Consider the following 20063-nt stretch of genomic DNA (forward strand, 5'->3'; position numbering starts at 1 on the left):
GCTGAAAGCACGGCCACCGAGGTATATAGGTGTAACACAGTGACACATACACATATTGATCTGTACAGATACATCAATTCCATGCATTGTATCGGCAAAACCCGCGTATATGAGACACACGTGCAGAGAAGACACAGATTTATCTCTACGTGTATGAGGACAGGCTTTGGGATATGTATTTACGTGTTATAAAGCCTCGGTGCCGGCCCCGCCGTAGGTACACATGGAGGGTGTGTGGGCGAGCACTCGCCCTGTCCGCAGGGATGGCCACACACGAACAGCTATTCCGAGGACCGTGGGAAGGAGCGGTGCGGGGCTCGGGGAAGGTGCGGAGCTCCCGGGGGCGGTGCGGGGCTCGGGGCTGTGCGGGGTGCTCGGAGGCTGTGCGGGTCCCGGGGGCGGTGCGGGGTGCCCGGGGCGGTGCAGGGCTCGGGGGCGGTGCGGGGTGCCCGGGGGCGGTGCGGGGCGATCGGAGGCGGTGCGGGGCGCTCGGGGAAGGTGCGGGGCGCTCCCGGGGCGGTGCGGGGCGCTCGGGGCGGTGCGGGGCGATCGGGGGCGGTGCGGGGCGCCCGGGGCGGTGCGGGGCGATCGGGGGCGGTGCGTGGCTCTGGGGCGGTGCGGGGTGCCCGGGGCGGTGCGGGGCGATCGGGGGCGGTGCGGGGCGCTCGGGGGCGGTGCGTGGCTCTGGGGCGGTGCGGGGCGCCCGGGGCGGTGCGGGGCGCCCGGGGGAGGTGCGGGGCGCCCGGGGGCGGTGCGGGGCGCCCGGGGCGGTGCGGGGTGCCCGGGGGCGGTGCGGGGCGCCCGGGGGCGGTGCGGGGCGCCCGGGGGCGGTGCAGCTCGGCCATGGCGGAGCCGCTGGATCCCGGTTCGTCCCCGCTGCTGGCGGCCGCTCGCCGGGCGCACGAAGCGGCTTTCGGGGGTGCGGCGGTGCTGGCGGCGTGGGCCCCTGGCCGGGTCAACCTCATCGGAGAGCACACCGACTACAACGGCGGCTTCGTGCTGCCCATGGTAAGGGCCGCGCTCCGCCGCCCCAGCCCCGGGCTCTCGCCGTGTCACCCTTCCGGGTCCTCCTGGCAGCCGCTGGGGGTCCTCCACCACCGCCTTCCCACCCCCGTCCCAGGATGTCCCCTCCAGGATAACCCACCCAGGAGCTTGAGGGATCCTCCGGGACCCCGCTTTCACCATTCTTCCCGCGGGATCCCCTGCCCAGGACCATGGGGTTCAGAGCAAGACCTGCTGCAGCCCCCCCCTGCAGACCACCTCCTCACTCGCTTCACGGGGGATTGATTCCCTTCCCAACCACCTCTCCGAGAGGCTGAAGCCTTTTTTCTACAACCCCGTCAAACAACTTCCCGTTCCCAGAGAGCGGTGTTTTGGTGGCAGAGATGGTTCAGAACAGCAGGAGCTTCCTGCTCCTTCCGAGCTCCTTTGGCTCAGCGGGGAAGTCCCCACTCAGTCCTAAATCAAACCTACAGCTAATTACTGTGAGGCCGAGGAGCGTGGGAGCAGGTCAGCTGAATTCCCTGGCAGGCAAGAAAACTTCCTGAAGCCTCTCCTATCCTTGACGTGGTTACCACGCCCTCGGAGCCCAACCAGCAGCACCTGGCACCGAGCTGGGGGGGTCAGGCACAACAGTCAGTGGGAAGACTGACCCTGGGTGTCAATAAATAGCCAGGAAGTTTAATTCTGTGCCAAGCTGAGCGTGCAGTGGAGGCTCTGGGGTGTTAAAGAGAACACTCGAGTGCTCCATCTGTGGGCTGAAGCAGCCGTAGCTGTCCCCTGCCTCCCGTGGGGATGCTCCAAGGGATGCCGCGGGGTCTGAGCCCACTTTCCCCACCCCCAGGCCCTGCAGCTGGGGACGGTGCTGGTGGGATCCCCCACGCAGGACGGGACCATCTCCATCGTCACCACCTCGGCGGAGGCGGACGAGCCCCTCAGGGTGCAGTTCCCGGCTCCCCGTCCCGGCAGCTCCCTGAGCCCGGGGCTGCCTCGCTGGGCCAACTACGTCAAGGGAGTCATCCAGCACTACCGGGGTAAGGCCGGGCTGAGGGGCGGTCAGAGCCCCCTTGCTCGGGACTGGTGTTCAGACCCGGCTTTGGGAGCGCTCCAGGGGCTCTCCCAGTGCCGGTGCAATCCTGCAGCTCCGCCGGGACCAGGCTCCAGCAAAGTCCGTCTCAGCTCCAAAGGTCCCTGTGCTTGGGGGGCTGCCGGGTCCTGCTCTGCTGTGGGTTAGCCTGTGTTCTGAAATGTTGGACAGGGGCGCCTTGTGTCATTCCCCGTGAGCTGTGCGGCACACGCAGCCCTGCAGGGGCTCACGGCCCCTCCTCCCTTCTCTTCCCGCAGCTGGTCCCGTGCCGGGCTTCAGCGCCGTCATAGCCAGTGACATCCCCCTGGGCGGGGGTCTCTCCAGCTCGGCCGCTCTGGAAGTGGCTACGTACACCTTCCTCCAGCAGCTCTGCCCTGGTAAGGCAGCAGCCACTCCTGGGCCCTGGCATCTATTTCCACGTGGGAGCTGGGATGAGTGGGGTGCACTTAGTTAGATCCCAACAGCCCTTGGGAAAATGCTGCTGTGAGTGGGTAACAATTCCCCAGCTGGCACTGTCCTGGCTGTGTGGCTCTTCCAGGTCATTCAGCCTGACCTGCCCAGACCTCTAAAATCCATGGACCACTCCTGGGGCTGGCCAGGGGGATGAGAAGAAGTTCCCTTGGGAGCATTCTCTCGCTACCCTAATGCCCCCAAAAATCAAGAGACCCAAAACACTGGTGTCAGTTATCACATCCAGCTGGATCTGGGGGCCCAGGCTGGCATGGATGCCATGCAGTGATGCAGGAGCAAGCACCTGCAGCTGCAAAACCTCATTCCATGGGAAAACAACCCTTTATCTCCATGTTTGCTCCCCCTGCTCCCAGGCAAGGGACCAAGATCCTGGAGCTGCTAACCTGTGTGTCTGCTGTGGCACAGATGACGGGGATTTGGTAGCCAAGGCGCTGGCGTGCCAGAAAGCAGAGCACACGTTTGCTGGGATGCCCTGCGGGATCATGGACCAGTTCATATCCGTGATGGGCAGGGAAGGCCACGCGCTGCTCATCGACTGCAGGTCAGGGTCGAGCGCTGAGCTCCCTGTGCTGTGCCCACCTCCTTGGGCAGCTGGGCATGAGCTGGCCCTGTGCATATGAACTAAGAGCAGGGAGGGGTTAACCCTTGAACCCAGCCCAAAACCTCATCATGGGGACGGAGCAGCCTGCATTTAATTCCCCCTTGTCTTGATTCCTCCTCCTGCAACCTTTCTGCTGCTTGCCTGGGCTGTCTTTCCCGCGGTCGTTAGGGTCTATTATGGAACTAATAATTGGGAGGGAGTGAAACACTGGAGTGAAATCCTAAACCACCTGGACTTTGCCTCTTTAGTTCAGGATCTGCCTGCCACGTAGCCTCACTCAGGTGTCCGAGGGAGGGCCGGGGCGGGCAGGGGGGACGGGCACACGGCTGAGCGCTCCCTGCAGGTCCCTGGAGACCGTCCTTGTCCCGCTGAGCGATGCCAGCCTGGCCGTGCTCATCACCAACTCCAACGTGCGGCACACGCTGACGGGCAGCGAGTACCCCACGCGCCGGCGGCAGTGCGAGCAGGCAGCAGCGGCTCTTGGCAAGGCCAGCCTGAGGGATGCCACCCTGGCCGAGCTGGAAGGTGGGGACAGTCCCTCCCTCATCTCTGGTCACCATCTTGGGGCGTCAAGGTCTTGGTGCTCCGTGGGCTGAGGCCTGGGGCAGGCGGGTGGGCACACAGCCCGTGATGGGAGCGTGCTGCATGCAGAGAGGCTTTGGCACAGGATGGTTGCAGGATGCACCCCAGCAGCATCCTGCAGGCTGGGGGGGTTTTGCTGCAGGGACACAAATGTCTCTGCAGAGGCTAGGAGCCGGCTGGGGGACGAGGTGTTCCGGCGGGCCAGGCACGTCATCGGTGAGATAGCACGGACAGCACAGGCAGCACAGGCACTGCAGCACAGGGACTACAGCATGTTCGGGAGGCTGATGGTGGAGAGCCACAACTCCCTCAGGTGAGGATGAGCAAGGATGCTCACAGCCTTCCTCACGTGTACCTGCACTTCCAAGCAGAGCTGGGCCAGGATTTGTGGATCCGGCATCGCTGCCATGGCAGTGGCTGCACCAGGACACGAGTTCCAGCTGTCCGTGGTGCAGTGGTTGTGCCCAGGGTGCAGGAGAGGGCCGAGCACGGGTCTCCTCTTTCCAGGGATGACTATGAGGTGAGCTGCCCGGAGCTGGACGAGCTGGTGGCAGCAGCCCTGGAAGTCGATGGGGTTTATGGCAGCAGGATGACTGGGGGAGGCTTCGGAGGCTGCACGGTGACACTGCTGGAAGCTGGGGCTGCAGAGAGAGCCCAGCAGCACATCCAGGTATGTGGAGAAAAGCACCAGGAGATTGACTGAAAGATCCCGAGGGGCACAGCACAGGGACACTGTTGAAGTGTCACTCCTGAGCTATTTGGGGCTGGGGGGGGCCCATCCAGGGGTAGCCCTGAGTCTGTTGATGCCACTAAGCTCCTGCAGTCAGTTCAACACCTGTGCCAGTCACAGGGCCCTGCCCCAGGACCTCACTCCATCGAGAAAGGGAGTTGAAAAGGTGCTGGGGGAGCTTCAGGAAGGCCAAATCCATCTACAGAAAATTGGTCTGAGCTGAGCTTGGGCACTGCTGAGCTGAACACTGGCAGTTACAGCCCAGGAATGATCTCAGTGCCATCACCAGCATTCCCTAAATCAGCACCTTGGCATGCACAGGTAGCTGGAAATGCCAGCAGAATGGGGGTATCAGGACATGGGGCCTGTGAACAAGGCAGAGCATCATTTTGCTGCTCTATGAGATCATGGTGCACCCTGTAAATAGCTGAGGGTGGGGAAAGAAGGGGCAGAAGAAGGCCTGAAATGGGGAGAGACCAAAAGGACTTTGGCCTCTGCCAAAGGTGGGAGAGAGGGAACATGACCAGGACTTCCAGTCCAGTGAAGGGAGGAGGTAGAGTGAGCATGGAACTGACCAGCAGGACCTTTCTCCCCAGCTCCGGCACTTCCCAGCCTCAACTGCTCCTCTTGTTTTTCAGGAGAAATACAGTGGCACAGCCACCTTCTACCTCACCAAGCCCTCGGGAGGGGCAAAGGCTCTGCCCCTGTAGAGGAGTGACCACCTCACCTGGGAACCTTGGGCTGGCATTGCCTCCCTCCCAGAGGCTTTCCCAAGGGGATCAGTTCGTCCATCTGCAGTATTTGCCTAATAAACGCAAAACATTTGCACGGTTGTTCTGTGCCCATGTGAGCCAAAATCACTGGGGCCTGTTCCTCAGAGGATACTGGTTTAAATGCAGTTTGCACTGGTGGAAGGAGCTGTTACCAGGGCTGCAGTCACAGGAGGGGATGGCAGTGGAGGAGCAGCAGCAGGCACTGACACTTGGCAAAAGTTCCTACTTGGGAATCTTCCTCTGGCACCTGCCCTGCAGCTGCTGCAGATGGAGGATAGTGAGGGGGGGAGGGATTACTTAAAATTTGCTTCAAACAAACAAACAAAGAGGCAGAATATAGAGAAAATATTTATTGAGTGCAAGAGGAAGTCATCTGATCAAAGACCCGGTCTGGATCCAGCTTGGGAAGGCTGAAGCAGCACCAGCTCTAACAACCACATGGAATTAAAAAAGACAGGCCTGGGTTAGTGCATGTGCATGGGGAAGGTCTGGCTCCCTGGAGAGCAGCTGATGGGCCATGCTCTGAGCTTAGAGAACAGGATCATCTTTGGTTTAAATGCTTGGGAAACTCCCTTTATAGGCAGTTCTCAGTGTTGTACCCGGGACCACAAAGCTCAGGGAAAGGGGCACACAGTCCTTGTGCAGGAGGAGAGAAAACTCCAACCCCAGGCGACATGGGAGCAGGCAGGGAGGCAGGCTCAGGCCACTGGCATGTGCTCAGGAGAAATAAGTGCTTCTTGAAGGCACAGTAAAACCCCAAGTTTGGTGAAGGATCCCTTGAACCAAGTTAAAAACTGACCCAGCTCCATCTGCAGTAGTGGAGACTCCTGTGGACTTGATTCACCCACATCCATCTTTGGCTGAAAGAGGTACAACCCTTCCCCCTAGTGAAATAAAAAGCCTGAAGAGGAGAGGGAACTGTCAGTGATGAGCTCTTCTTCAGAGTCCAAAAGAAAACAAAGAAAAAAGAAATTAAAACACAATAAAAAAAGAAAACCAGGAAAAAAAAAAAAAAGCTAAGGTACTTTGTCAGATCAAAGCAGGCTGGTGATGCTGCCAGGGGGCCCAGGCAGCTGCTGCTTTGGTTGGAAGCTGCTACCACTGCTCTGGGCAGGCTCCTCGCCTGCTCCCATGCGGCTGGAATGCGCCAGGGAAACCTTGCACTGCTCTGTAAGGCAGGGAGACTCCAGGGATCCTGCCCAGTACTGGGAAATTAAGCCCAGCAGGGTCTCAGCCCAGCCCTGTGTGAGTGGACCTGAAGCTGGGGCTGAAGGATCTCAGATGTGCTCAGGAGGGTGGGAGTGCCTGTTGTTCCCAGGCTTGCTCTTCCTTTGTGTTTGCTGATGTTGCTGCCGAGCAAAAAGTCTTTTAAAAGATACCCAACGTCCTCTGCCCTGAAATCTCACACTTTCCACAGCAGCTGTGTAAGGAATCCCAGCACAGTTCCCATCTCAGCTGCTGGAGCCATCCCCGTCCCTCGCCTCTGGGCAGCTCCCAGCCCTTCTGTGTCCAAGTGCTCCAGCTGATAGATCTCTGCAGCGAGTGGATCTGGCACCTTGCAGCCTTCTGCTGGAGTCTCTGGTGCTGGAGGATAACAAGGTCCAAGGCAGAGCCCACCAGCTCATCACAGGGTCCAAGTGGCCTTTGGATCAAGCCCTTAACTCATTTCTTGCCATTATTCATGTTTCCCAGCAGCCACAATCCCAGTGTAACCTCTACATTCAGGATAGATCTTATCCACCTCCATTTTTTTATAAAATAATAAAATACATTTATATATATTTATATATATATACTATGAAAACTGTACAATATTGTATGCAAAAAAAAAAAAGCATCAGAGGCCATCAAGTAATGCAACACAAACGAAGGGTTATTCTTTGCTATCGTGGTACCAAATGCCAGCAGCGAAGGACAGACACAAATAGGTGCAGTAAGAAAGCACAGGTTACCCCAAAACCCTACCTTGCAGCTCTCATTAAAAAACCCAAACTGAACAAAACAACCATCTCCAGTAGACAGGCGAGTTGCCAGAGAGCCTGGAGCAAAGATGGAAATGGTGACCCTCTATAAATCTGGATTTTGACTTCTGAGGTCCTCTTGAAACCAAGGAGCTGAGAAAAAAATCATTCTGTTCCATTTACCTGGGGAGGCTGGAGCCATGGAGACACCCCCATTTCTGCCCTGAAGGATGAGCTTACACACCCACCTGTGCCAGAGCTCTGAGTGTGCTGGGCTCCAAAGAAGTCCAGAGGCTGGAGTGCCACAGACGGTCTGTGCCCACAGGAGGAGCTGCCCAGGCACCGCCTGGATGAAGCCCCCTTGGGTCATTCCATAAAATCCTGCCCTCTGATCCCAAGAGTCCCGCTGGTGCTCGGCCTGCCCCGGCTCAGGCCTCGTAGAACTGCCTCTCCACCTGCTGGGTGAGGGTCCCGCTGGCCATCACGGTGCGGCTCACGAACTCCTGGGTGAGAGTGCTGCTGGAGTTCTCCACGCGCTGGGTGGTCACCAGCATCCCGTCTGCAAGGGGAAGGCACCAAGTATGGGCTCACAGGGAACAGGGTCTGCCCTGCCTCGTGATTCCAGGCAGTTTGTTTTCCCATCATCGAAAGTGGTATTTAAGGGCCTCTCCACACCAAGGGATCCAGTGCTTTGCTGTGTCAGTCAAGAGGATGGATCTCCTAAAGCTCCCAAACTCTCTGTGTTGCAGCATGAGCCCATGAGCTGAAGTGGGACAGCATGGGACAACTACATTGATGTGAATAAAGGGTTTGTCGCACTGCTCTGTTTTTACTGCTCTGAAGAGATCAAACCTTGCAGGAAGAGCTATGATTTGGTCCCCAGTGACAGTGCTGGAGGACTCTGGAATTCAGCATTCCCTCTGGGACTGGGCAGCACGTGTGGGAATGACTGCAACTGTCCCTGGGGCAAAGCGGGGACACGGTATAGGAAAATCCCACCTGATGGACTCTCCTTCCCTGCCTTTGGCACTTGAGGTAAAAGCAGCATCAAACCTTTGGCCAAGCAGAATTCCCCTTTGTTTTCTGAGGGTTGCAAAGCAACAATGAGCCCCTACCTGTGAAGTGGGGGTCCAGAGAGGAATGGCTGATGCTGGTTTTGGTGGTATATTCAGTGGGGAATTTGTAAACTTCTTCTCTCATGTACTGCTGTCCTCCAAACTGGGAGAAAACACCTGGGAGAAGGAAAAGGGACAAATCAGTCAAGAAATAACAAGGAGCTTCCAACGCCTCAACCCTGCACAGTGAGCACCAGCAGTCTCAGGAGTTTTTCCTTGCTGATATTGGAGCCAGGTTCAGGAGGAACTGAGAGGACTGGGAAGGACTCACACCTGGGCAGTAAGAAGCTGCCTCCAGGTATTTGTACAAACAGGCAGAAGTTTCACCATAAGTTAAACAGTGGCAGGTGCTCCCTCATTCAGTGCACCAGGACTGGGACAGTGCTCACCAGGCACAGCACTGCCTTCATGGAAAACACTGTCTCCATGTCTTTCGTGGAGCACGGAGTCACCACCAGAGCTGGCGAGTGACTGTGGGAGTTGGGCTGCCTGCTCTGAGAGGTTTCTCTTTGCACCTCCACAAAGACATGGTACTGTACCTCTGTCCTGAGATTCAATGGTGATGAGGCCTTCTCTCTCTGGCCCAAAGCCTTGGGTGGTGTTGGCTTGCACTTTGAACTTGTACGGGACATTCTCACTCAGGTGGGGCACGGTCAGGGTGGTTTCCAGGTTGTCTCCTTCGACATAGATTGTCCTGGGCTCCCCTAATCCACACAGAGTGGTGAAGACAGACAAGAGTGATGGTCCCTCCAAACACACTCCCCCCACCTCTGCTGCCTTGGCTTTCCCTGAGCTTTATACACTCCATGGGCTGTAGGATTACACCCACTTTTACTAAGGGTTAAGACAACTCCATTTCACTACAGCAGGGAACCTCAACAACCAACTTCCACAGGGTTTTGGCTGCAATATTCAACAGGTCCTTCCTCTTCCCACAATAGACCAGACCATGCAATGGCACAAAGTGTCAGGAGCCAGCAGCTCCCAGGCCTGGAATCAGCCTCATGTCCTCACTTTGTCTGCACTGATGTAAGCAAACAACTCTTTTATTGGTCCCAGCAAAAATGCAGCAAGTTGCTGCCTTAGCTGGAGGTATCTTGTGCTCTACAGAAGGGAACTGGGCTGCCTCAGCCTGATACCGTACCTCCTCCATGCAGCATCTCACAGGTGATCCTGTAGCCCAGGATGGGCCCATTGGGCTCACGGGGTCTCTCCCAGCTGAGGTGCAGAGAGTCTGGGCTGAGGGCAGTGAAAACCAGTGGTCCAGGGGCACAGGGGGTGCTCAGGGTGAAGGGGGTACCTGCAAGGGCACCGGGGACAGGTCAGAATCACAGCAGAGGGAGCCTGAGAGGAATGTGCACATAGCATTTATGGAATGAGCCAGAAGAGCTCAGCTCTCTGGACGAGTGCAAAGTGAGTGTGTGGGGAAGAAGGTCCTGTTCCAAAATGAGAGGAAGGAAAGGAGAGCTCAGGATGTGGCTAGAGGAGAGAAAACAGCCAGGCCAGCACTGTAGACAGCAGCAGAGACATCAGTGCCACCCTTCTGTCCCCAGCCACCTCACCTGGCACGGGGCTGAGCGGGCTCTGCGGGTCCACCTGGGACTCGATGGTGATGACTCCCTCCCTCTCGGGGCCCCAGCCCTCCTCGCTCTGCGCCTTCACCTTGAAGATGTAGGAGTGGTTGGGCAGCAGGTCCTCCACCACCACCGAGTTCTGGCTGGGGTTGGGGATGGTGATCCTGTGCACCTCTCCTGGGACACACAGGGAAGAGGAGGTCAACACCTCGTTGCAGACACAGAGCCACAACTTTCAGCTAAACTCTGTCTCAAACAAACTGCCTGCAAAAGCCATCCAGGGGCCCTCCCCAACCATCCCCATCACACCTTGCCACCAGCAATGGTAGCGCAGGACAAGAGGTTTTTCCAAAAAAGCTTCTTGAAAAGCTCGAGTTTCAGACAAAAGAATTCTATTTTCACTAACGCTGCCCTGAGATTCATGAAAAAATAAGATATTTTCATTTCAGTCCTTCTTCTAAGTCCCATGTGTTGAAAAAACATTCAGGTTAAGAAGCTTGGGCTGATGGAGAGAATCAGTCAAAGGGGAGTATTTTTGGAGGAGAGACGATTCTACAAGCAACCCCAGGAATTGTTCTCCCTCTGAGAGAAACAGGGAATGAAAGCTGTGGGGTAGCTGCAACATTTCCTGCACAAAAAAAAAAGGCTACACAAGAAGCAGAGTTAGGACCCTGAATCCCAGAATGACTGAGGTTGGAAGGCACCTCTGGAGATCATCTGGTCCAACCCCCCTCTCTCAGAGCAGGGTCCTCCAGAGCCAGAAGACCCAGAGCAGACTCTCCACCACACGAGACTCCAGCCAACCCCCCAGTTCACTGACCTCCATTGAGGAGCTGGTACTGCACGCTGTAGCCCTGCACCTCCTTCTCGCAGCGTGGCTCCTGCCAGCTCACCTTCAGGGACGTGGGGCCCAGGGCAGAGAACACCAGGCGGGTGGGGGTGTCAGGGATGCCCAGCGGCTTCCTGGAGTCTGAGGCAGAAAGGGAGCATCAGGCTGGAGATTTTGGGAACAGGGGCTAAGGGGACTGGGGGAGAGGAGGGGGTGGCACATGCAAACATGGGATGGTCCTGATGGTTCGGGGAGGGTGTGGTGAGATGTCATCTCTGCAAGCTGACCTGTCATGGGGTGGGGGGGGGCTGGCTGGCTCTGCACAGCTACAGGGAAGTCCCACGGCCTCAGGGTGCCAGGCTTGGGTGGGACAAGTTAAGGTAAGCTTCATGCCCCTGTGGCAGAGAGCCCAGAGCAGGGGCCTGGTGCTGGCTGTGACCCTCCTCGCTCAACCCTAAGCACCCTGTCCAGTCTGCTAGAAGCTTCATAGACTTCATCAGGTGTAGGTCAATTAAGACTGGCCCTAATCTACAGCTAAATCAGCCCAACACCTCCAGGCTCTGTTCATGTGGCCTGGGACCACATCTGGGTGCTCCTCAGCTTGTCCCATTGGGACACAAAGCTCATGGAGAGCACTACAGGCCCCCAGGTGACACACAGGGACTGAAACCCCTCACTGAGAAGGAGCTTGCAGAGGGACATCTCAGAAGGAGCACACGTTCTCCTCAAGAGTTCTCCGAAGGCCTGTGGAGTAAGACTGAGAACAAGAAGCTCATTAGGAGTGAAGAGGATGGGGACAATGAGTTGATGATCAGAGCACGGTGGCAGCAGTGGTGGTGAATGTTAATCAGTCCAGGTGGGTTGAAACCTGCAATTCACCTGCAAACAGAAAGGTGATGTGATGGAGGCGCAGGCTGGGTCAAGAGGAAGATCGGCACAGCACACAGCAAGCCATGGAGAGGAGGTTTGGGGTGAGCAGTGGATGGCAGCAGCTCATGGGTGGACGGTGGCTGGGCTGTTATGGGATGTGTGGCTGGGAGGAGACACTGCACAAGCTGTACCTATGTACTTGCACATCCCTGCGGACCCATCAGTCATGATTATAGAGTCCCGACAGCCAATGCTGGGGTAGTAACCCTTCACCTTTGCCCTGCTCCTGAAACCCACGTCCCGGGGCCGGAGGAGTGTCCTCCCAGCATCTTCATGGATGGGAGGGAGGAGTGTCCCCGGGTAATCTACAGAAGCGGTGCAAGAAGAAAGAGAAAAACACCATTGGAGATCTCAGAGCAGGTTCAGCCCAGGCTCCTGCACAGGTGACTTTTTAAGGCTCAGGTTTGAAGAATCTTTGAACCACCTTCTGTCAGCACCAGCTGATTGACACACGTGGAGCTGAAAGGCAACCACGCTGCTGGATAGAGTGAGGAGAAGAGACACGTGCTCTCCCTGGAGTGCTTTGTGGTGTGAGGATAAGGATGGAGCTCCCTTCCCTGAGCACCCTGCATGTGGGGGGTGCGAACCCCTTCCAAACTGGTCTGGAAGCAGAGAGGCCTTAGCAAAGCACCAAAGATCAGTGGTGGGGACATGACCTTCCAGACCTGGGGTTCATAGGCCCCCTTAGCTGTGAGCACAGTCCTCACCCCACGAGGACTTTAGGGTGCAGGTCCAAAGGCAGTCATGGGGATGGAAGGGAAGGATGGGTCCCATCCCTGTGGTACTCACCGTGCCCCATCAGCATCGTGGAGTAGTCTCTTGTCAGCGAGGAGCTCCCCATCACCCTGTGCTCCTGGTGCATGTGAGAGCTCAGCTGGTGGTAGCTGGTGTTGGCTGTCCTGGTCAGGGTGCCACTGCCGCTGCCAGGGAAGGAGAAGTCCACCCGGCCATTCAGCAAGTGCTCTGTGGAAGAGGGCACACCATGAGGAACGTGGCTGTGGACAAAGCTGCTGCTCCAGTTTCTATGGAGAGGAAGCAGGAGGCATCGTGGTGCCCCCCCTGCCTTGGCTACATCCTAGGTTCAGCTACTCTGGAAGGTGGTTCTGGAACGCTACATCTAGAACAAGCCACAACACCCAACAAGTGACACAAAAACAAAGAGGTAAACAAAGACTTCTCCCTACACCCAGCACCAGACACACCCATGGTGCCCAAGGTAACTCCAGACCTCGGCCTTGCTGGGGCACTGCCTTGTGGTTCTCGCCACATTCTCTCACATCTCCCCTTAGATGCAAGCACAGGTTTATAATTTCAGATTTTAAAAGAAGGTGGAAGAAGGAAAACGGCCCTTTATGGAGGCGGTTTCTCCAGATCTCATCCTGGATCCCATCTCAGCTGGATCTGAAAAGCAAACTCCACTCCGTTGTTCTGGTCCTTGACAAACAAATCCCCATCCCCTCCCAGCAGGCCAGGAGAGATCAGCCACCTGTGAGAGAGTGATTTCTGTTTAACAGTCCAGCAGATCTGCCCCAGAAGCTTGGGGCACTTAATTAAGGTGAAGAGCTGCCCTTGGAGGTGGCACTTAGCTGGTATCATCTGAGTTTGCTCCTGCCTCGAAGGTCCAGCCTTTGGTAGAAGCAACTTGCTAGCAGGCTCCCAAGTCCGTGCCGAGATGGGGGTTACCTTGACACTCTCGTGAGCAGACACACCGGGACAAGGTTTTGAAGCAGATCACACCAACACGAGGGTGGGCACACAAGGGGAGGCAGGGGACACAGAGCCCATCCGCTGGCCCCTCAGCTCAAAGCAGGACGAGACAGGACACTCAGTGCTGTAACGGAGCCGTCCTTCACCTGCTTGGGGCCGGGGCGTCCCGCTCCTCCTCACACTGCCAGGAGCCACAGCGCTGTCCTCCTCGTGGAGGAGCCCCTCGGTGTCCGAGGAGAGGCGGCTGCTGCCAGAGAGGCGGGGAATGGTTTCGGGGGGGAGCCTCCAGGTGATGCGGCGAAGGTCCAGGTCTTCTCCCAGCAACGGCACAAATTTCCACCTGGAGCCTTTTGGGACAACGCAAGCACTGGTGTTGGCACGGTCTGCAGGGGTCAGGGTGGGCCACCCACCACCTCCGTGCTGCTTGCTGGGACAGGAAGGGACAAGAACCAGTGGGGACGACGCCTGTTCACAGCCTGTGTTGCCAAGTGTGAGCTGAGGAGTTCAGGTGGTGCAACCATCTGGTAGGTGGAGAATGGTGGGAGCGTGACATGCAGGGGGTTCCTCAACCCCCGGACTGTTTTCCAGCCCTGTGTCCATCATGACAAAAGGTGAGAGTCAAAGTCCCACCGGACGCCTGTCCCTGCATGAAGAGTCTGCAACAATTGTCCTCTGCTCAGGAGAGGTTTCGTCACTCTTCGATGCTCACTTGGGGTGGTTGGACTCCTGCTGTTCCCGTCACCTTGCTCTCTGAAAGGACCAGGGACTCGCTCTTGGGTCCGAGGCCCTGGAGAACCCCCCCGGAGAAGATCCTACAGACACACCCCATCGCTTCATTTATGGTTCATTTCCCCTCCTTTTCCCAGCACAAGACCAGGGAGTCAGCCTCACTCAGAAAGTGAAGGGATAGAGGAAGAGAGGCCAGTGCCCTCCCAGCACTGCTGAGTTCCCTCCTGTTGGCTTAGCCTAGATCCCAAGCATCCAGGGGACTCAGAGCTCTGTGCCTTTGCCGGCGCTTGTTTGCTGATGTCAACTCTCATGGTCCAGCCAAATGGCAACACAAAGGGAAGATGAGCAGGGAGGGCCATGAAGAGCTCCTCTCCCACCCCACACTGAGGTTTCTCTTTGCCCCATGGCTATGACAAGGAGGCACTGGTCTTATTTACACTGTGAGCAGCCAAGTGTTCCCATGGATGCAACTACTGAGCTTTGGAAAGGCCGATCTCCACCATCTCCACGACTGGATCTCCCCATCTCTGAGAGATGGAAAGGAGCAGTGAAGCTCGTTACTGAAAGCTGGTATTAAGGAAAATGAACGTTAGAAATGACCTTTTCAAACTCAGAGACACGAACCTGAATCATCAGAGACACTGGGCCGCTTGCTGCCGGCTGGAGAGCGGAGCACGTCTGTGCTGTACATCAGGTAGCTGTCGTAGTCCTCACCTCCCTCTGCATCAATGATGGGGACATCAGGGATGATGGGGACTGCGGGAGAGGTGGAAAGCGCCATTAGACAAGCAGGAAGAAAACCACACAAGCAGCAAAAAACCACACCATGCTCAGGCTGGCCCTCAGCATTCCCAGGGTGGCTGGAGCAGCAGAGCAAACAGGAGGCGGGGAAGCAGCTGGGGTGATATCCCCAGCACGGCTCCTGCCCCTCTGCCCCCTGGCCAGGCTGGCACTCACTGGACATGGGGCGCTTGGGCTGCGTGGCGAGGTTGATGGTGGCTTCTCTCTCAGGCCCCCAGCCCGCGCCGTTCCTGGCCTTCACCATGTAGCGATAGGGCTGCGACTCCCGCAGGTTCTCGATCAGCACCATGCGCTTCTTGGGGTCTTCAACCAGCACCTTCTTCATGGGCCCAACGGGTACTGCAAGGCATGAGCACGCCTGTCACCCACCAGGCACAGAGGACCCCACAACACCCCGCACTTTGGTGTCAGGATACAGCCTGGCTCTGGAAAAAGTGCAGCAGCTCTTTGGGCTGCTCACAACAGGCAGCATCATCTCAGGGTAATTCCCAAACTGAATGCTGAAGTCAAGCTACAGGAGAGGTGTTCTGTGTCACAAATAACACCTTCCTGGCACCCCATCCTTTATCTAGACCTGTGAACTAAGTTTTTGACATGAAAAACAACATAAAACACTTTGGAAGTGAATGGGAACAGAGTTCTCTGGCATTGGCAGGGTTAAATCCTGACTGGTGATTTTTCTGTGCTCTTTCCATCAAGTGACCCATCCAAATGCCAGTTCTCAAAAGAAACATGCCTGGAGCTGTTCTGGCTCTGCTGCTGCTTGGGACCAGCCCAGCCTGCAGAAAGTGTCCTCTACCCCTCACCTGGCCGCACTGTCCCATCCAAAGATGAGCTCTTACCGTTGTCATCGTTAACAAGCCCATAACTGACTTCGTAGGCCGTGATCTCCCCGTTGGTTTCCGCAGGCTCAGCCCAGCTCAGCTGGGTCACGGTGGAAGACACGACGTTGAAAGCCAAGCGCCCAGGCTCGCTGGGCACTGGGAAGGAAAAGCAAAGGGTCCCCATCACTGCAAGCCAGGAACCAGTGGGTGCCCAGAGTTCCCCAGATCACAGCTGGGTTGCAGTGGGAGACACTCGGGGCTGGAGGCCTCACCCCAGTGCTGGGTGCAGAGGTACAGACTTGCTCCCACGTGGAGGGAAGGAAGGTGTGGGGTCACTCACCCTCCTCCAGCGTGCGGCAGCGGATGATGTCCGAGTAAGTCCCTTCTCCCATGGCGTTGTAGGCGCAGACTTGCATCTCGTAGTCGCAGAAGGGGTAAAGGTTACTCAGCTGTGCTGATGGGGTTTTGACATCAATGAGATGGGCTTCTGACTCAGGGTCTCCCTGGATCCAGTATTTCACCTGGCAAAGCAAGAGCAAGCCGTGATTCCTTCAGATCCTCACATAATGGGTGACAAACTCCTTGTCTCTTACTAAATCTGCTGTGGGAACGGTGTTGTGTCATTCCTCTGAAATGGGAGGCCAGGACAGTCTGGGCACTTCATGGTAAGTGATGGAAAGGGAGATGGAGTCACCAGGAATCCTTCTTGCATATCCCTCATCCACCCAGCAGTGGTTCCTTAAGGATGGAGGGGACCAGAAGGGATGAACTTGCTCCCTTTTTGGGTGTGTACTTGGATCCTTTCGGTACAAATGTCTGTGTGAAACACCTGCAGGCTGGAACCCACACTCTTCCCTGGGATCCACTCACCCCTTACCTTGTACCCCAGGGGTTTTCCCGGTGGAGGAAACCAGTTGAAGCTGATTTCCCTGGAGCTGAGCGCACGGGCATCGGGATTCAGCGGTGCACTTAGGCGGCCTTTGGGGGACTGGGGGACCTGGCTCAGGCCAGACATCGAGGGGACACCATCCACCAGCTCTGCAGACAAGAAAGATCACATCAGCACCAGTCCTCCCCCTTGGATGAAAGAAGGAAGCGTGCCTCTCTCAGCACTGCCCTGCCATGCTGTGATAAATCCATTATTTATGTCATTGACCCACTTGATGACAGTTTTCCTTGTCCAGCCACAGGAAGCACCACGCACCACTCATGGCAAGTCCTACCTCTCCCTTATTTTTATGGATTTCACTCAAATTCCCAAGGAAAATGAATTAAGAATCCCTTTTAATTTCCTTTACCCGGGGAGACGATCCATCTTCTCCCTGCCCACTGATCATTCCCACTCGTGCCTCTAGAGGGGGACCCAAATCCGCCAGTCGGAGCTGGAGGAACCTCGCTGCGGCTTTTTGAGCAACGCTGGAACTCTGTGCACCACATCGGGGTGGGCTGGTCCGGGGAGGGGGAGTCCCACAGCCCCCGCAGCCACTGTCACCGCCTGCTTGCCAGCCCCTACCTGGGTCAGCGATAGTCACCGTGGTCTGGGGGTAGCGGCCGATCTTGGCGCCGTACTTGGGGTGGAGGAGGTCGATGGCAAATTGCTTGGGCTGGCAGTTGTTGAGGAGGGTGTCTATCTCTGTCAGCTCCAGCAAGGGCACCTGCACCTCCTTTCGGGTCTCCCCAGGCTGGAAGACCAGTTCACCCTCCGTGAGGATGTAGTCCTGGAGGAGAAGGAAGAGGTGTGTTCAAGGTGAGGTCTGATGGGGCTCTGAGCAACCTGATCTAGTGGAAGGTGTCCCTGCCCATGGCAGGGGCTTGGAACAAGGTGATCTGTAAGGTGCCTTCCAACCCAAAGTGTTCCATGATTCTATGATTACAGCCTGCAGCATCCATGAGGAGACTCCCAAAGAGCTTTCCCTCATTCCCCAGTCAATCTCCATTTGCCTCCCAGTGCCCACAGCTCCAGGGGCAGCCAGTACCCTCTGCCTCAGGCACAGGCCTCCTCTCAGGTCCTCCCTCCCTGAGGGACCAAGGGATGGAGAGGAATGTCTACCTTTGTGCTGACCTCAAGCCTTGGGTCCCCTCTCCCCCAGCCACATCCTGATAACCCCTCTTCTGCACCCCCAGGGCTGGCCTTTTCCCAGCCCTACATTCCCACTCCTGCCTGCCAAGGCCAGGAGCACCACCCTTACCCTGCCATTCTTGGCGGTGAGGTCCCGGGTCCTGTAGGTGACTTGGGATTTCCCGTTTTCTAGGATCTCCCTCACGACAGGGATCTTGGCCAGCTTATCAAAGCGGCTGTGGGAATAGGCTGGCTGCAGGAAGGTGATGAGGCTGCTGGCTGGAAAGGGCAGGAGAGAAGGAATATGTAGAGCAAGCACACAAAGAATCACATCACAAACACTCAGGTGTCCTCCGTGAAGAGAGTTCCTGTCACCCACAGGTGTGAACTGTGCAGGAACCCCATTGCATGGGCTGGAGAATCACCACTCCCCATTTGTGCTCCCTGCTGAGAACAGCCAGGTGGGAAGCAGAGGGAACGTGCTGGGGACGTTAGCACAATAACATCAAGGGGGTTTGGGTTCACTCCAGCACTGTATGAGCTGGGGCAGCAGAGGAATGTGGTAAGCCCTTACTCGGTCATGGAACTGGTAGCATCTAAACTTGTGATGGTCAAATGTTTCTGCCAGCAGGGAAGATGCCCCTCCTTTGGATGCTTTAAAGGATGCTCCAGTTTAGACCCAGGTGACTTCAGAAAGGAGTCACCAAGCAAGTCTCTGCTCTGGGGGTGCCCAGGTATGCAGACTGTGCCTCACAAACCACACCAGCCCGTCTGCACACGGGACACTCAAACACCAACACCTTCAAAGAGTCACAGCCCCTTACCTTGTTCTTTGATGATGGTGATGTTGACAACCCTGCGCCCAATCTTTGCGATGCCGTTGGGGACCTCGATGGCCTCCACCTGCAGCTGCTTCTCATCATCATCATCCTCCCTGATAAAGAGCGGGACACGGACGTCCACCAGCTCCACGGCCTCTTGGAACTCCACCATTCCCTGAGCGTCTGGGGGAAAGGGGAAGGGTGAGAGGTGGGAAATAACCCCCTGTACCCAGCCAGGAGGCAGCACTGGGCTCTGCTCCCTACCTTGGTCTGAGGTCACTGTGTAATAACCCGGTGCAACCTTCAGATCATTGAAAGCCTCGTGGGAAACGTGTTTTTCCACCACTTTGATGATGTCTGACTTGGCTGAGTAAGGGGCGGTGAGCACCGTGTCCACAATGGTGTGATCCTGCCTGGGAGGGGGGGAGGGAAAGGCAGGTGAGAGCTGAGACCAGAGTAACTCATCTCATACAGCAGCTGGGGGCCAGTGAGTGTGTGGCGCACTCAGTCACCCCACACGTGTGTGTACAAAGAGGGAGAAGCTGCACCAGAGAGCTGCAAATTCCTCTTACCTTTTCCCAGAATTGGGCTGTAACCTGGGGGAATAAAAAAACCCAACCAAATCAGAGTGACTAACACCTTTAGAGAGACAAAGTGCTGTGTGAATCACAGCCCTGTGCAGGTCTGAGCTGCAGCACTGCCCCGCGGGTGCCAACCCATCCCGCAGAGCCCCAGCACATGCTCCCTCCTGCCCGGCTGCTCCCTCCTGCCCTGGGTTTCCCAATGCAGTGAGGAAACGTGCCCACAGGGGAGATCACATCTGCATCAGGCTGTAGGGAGGAGATACCACTCCCTGCTCAGCACTGGCATCCCCAAATTCCTCCCGGCCTGCACCAGGCTCTCCTAAGTTTGCATCAGGCTGAAACTTTTGAAGCCAGTGGGAATTCTCCCATCGAGCACCATGCAACCAGGATTTGTTCCTGCTGCTCCAAAGCCAGACTCAGCTGAGATCTCCTCCACAGCCGGGTGGGCTCTGCTCTGCAGCCCTGGGTGGGTGAAGCATCACACCAGGCTTGTCTCACAGCCCACGCTCCCTCCCAGCATGGCAGATTTCACCCCCCAGCTCTCTGGTCCATCCCATCATCAGCAGCACCCTGGGGGAACCCTGCCCTGCAGGAGTCTCTCCCCCACTGACTCACCTGAACTTGGTCTGCTGGACCTTGTGGCAGCCAGGAATGTGCTTGAAAACGTCGTTCAGCTGCACGGGGCAAGAGGGGCTTTCACAGTGTATCCCTCACTGAACAGGGATGTGCTCAGTGAGCAGATGCTGCTGCCACAAAACACAGGAGCCCTCTGACCCACCCCAGGCCCTCCCAGACCAGTTTTCTCCCCAGGACACGGCAAGAGGCTGCAAACTGAAGCCAAACAGGAGCTTCAGATCACATGCCCCAAAGCAAACCTGAAACCTCA

At 56.8% G+C, this 20063-nt stretch overlaps 2 protein-coding genes across 5 annotated transcripts in view; one reads left to right on the forward strand and one right to left on the reverse strand.

Moving 5' to 3' along the window:
- Positions 1-814: 814 nt before the first annotated feature.
- Positions 815-5303, forward strand: GALK1 (galactokinase 1). The gene is made up of 8 exons (XM_039562311.1): positions 815-1008; positions 1844-2033; positions 2344-2463; positions 2963-3098; positions 3502-3683; positions 3903-4053; positions 4248-4410; positions 5109-5303. The coding sequence occupies exons 1-8, from the start codon at positions 844-846 to the stop codon at positions 5178-5180; spliced, it is 1179 nt and encodes a 392-aa protein (XP_039418245.1). The 5' UTR covers positions 815-843; the 3' UTR covers positions 5181-5303.
- Positions 5304-5578: 275 nt separating this feature from the next.
- Positions 5579-20063, reverse strand: part of ITGB4 (integrin subunit beta 4) — a 28856-nt gene continuing 14371 nt past the window's right edge. The window contains exons 22-42 of one of the 4 annotated variants that reach the window (XR_005603340.1): positions 19793-19851; positions 19166-19189; positions 18858-19006; positions 18597-18776; positions 17903-18051; positions 17227-17431; positions 16591-16751; positions 16054-16234; positions 15732-15869; positions 15046-15228; positions 14713-14844; positions 13506-13706; positions 12442-12615; positions 11784-11957; positions 10714-10863; positions 9882-10070; positions 9464-9619; positions 8859-9023; positions 8320-8436; positions 7453-7763; positions 5579-7357 (exon numbers count right to left, since the gene is read on the reverse strand). Coding sequence is in view for 3 of the 4 variants with exons in the window: in XM_039562294.1 (XP_039418228.1) it covers positions 7633-7763; positions 8320-8436; positions 8859-9023; positions 9464-9619; positions 9882-10070; positions 10714-10863; positions 11784-11957; positions 12442-12615; positions 13506-13706; positions 14713-14844; positions 15046-15228; positions 15732-15869; positions 16054-16234; positions 16591-16751; positions 17227-17431; positions 17903-18051; positions 18597-18776; positions 18858-19006; positions 19166-19189; positions 19793-19851 (3018 nt within the window). In the remaining variant the exon portion in view is untranslated. Of the gene's footprint in view, positions 7764-8319; positions 8437-8858; positions 9024-9463; positions 9620-9881; positions 10071-10713; positions 10864-11783; positions 11958-12441; positions 12616-13505; positions 13707-14712; positions 14845-15045; positions 15229-15731; positions 15870-16053; positions 16235-16590; positions 16752-17226; positions 17432-17902; positions 18052-18596; positions 18777-18857; positions 19007-19165; positions 19190-19792; positions 19852-20063 lie in introns of all 4 variants that reach the window. The other 3 variants (XM_039562294.1, XM_039562296.1, XM_039562295.1) reach the window with 3 other exon arrangements.

The sequence above is a fragment of the Corvus cornix genome, chromosome 18, assembly GCF_000738735.6.
Source record: "Corvus cornix cornix isolate S_Up_H32 chromosome 18, ASM73873v5, whole genome shotgun sequence".
Taxonomy (NCBI): domain Eukaryota; kingdom Metazoa; phylum Chordata; class Aves; order Passeriformes; family Corvidae; genus Corvus; species Corvus cornix.

Bases quoted from the DNA above. Each gene is read 5' to 3' on its own strand.
- GALK1 (XM_039562311.1), top strand. From the start codon at position 844: ATGGCGGAGCCGCTGGATCCCGGTTCGTCCCCGCTGCTGGCGGCCGCT. The intron at 3,099-3,501 runs GTCAGGGTCGAG...CGCTCCCTGCAG, and splicing joins GCGCTGCTCATCGACTGCAG to GTCCCTGGAGACCGTCCTTG. The intron at 4,411-5,108 runs GTATGTGGAGAA...CTTGTTTTTCAG, and splicing joins GAGCCCAGCAGCACATCCAG to GAGAAATACAGTGGCACAGC.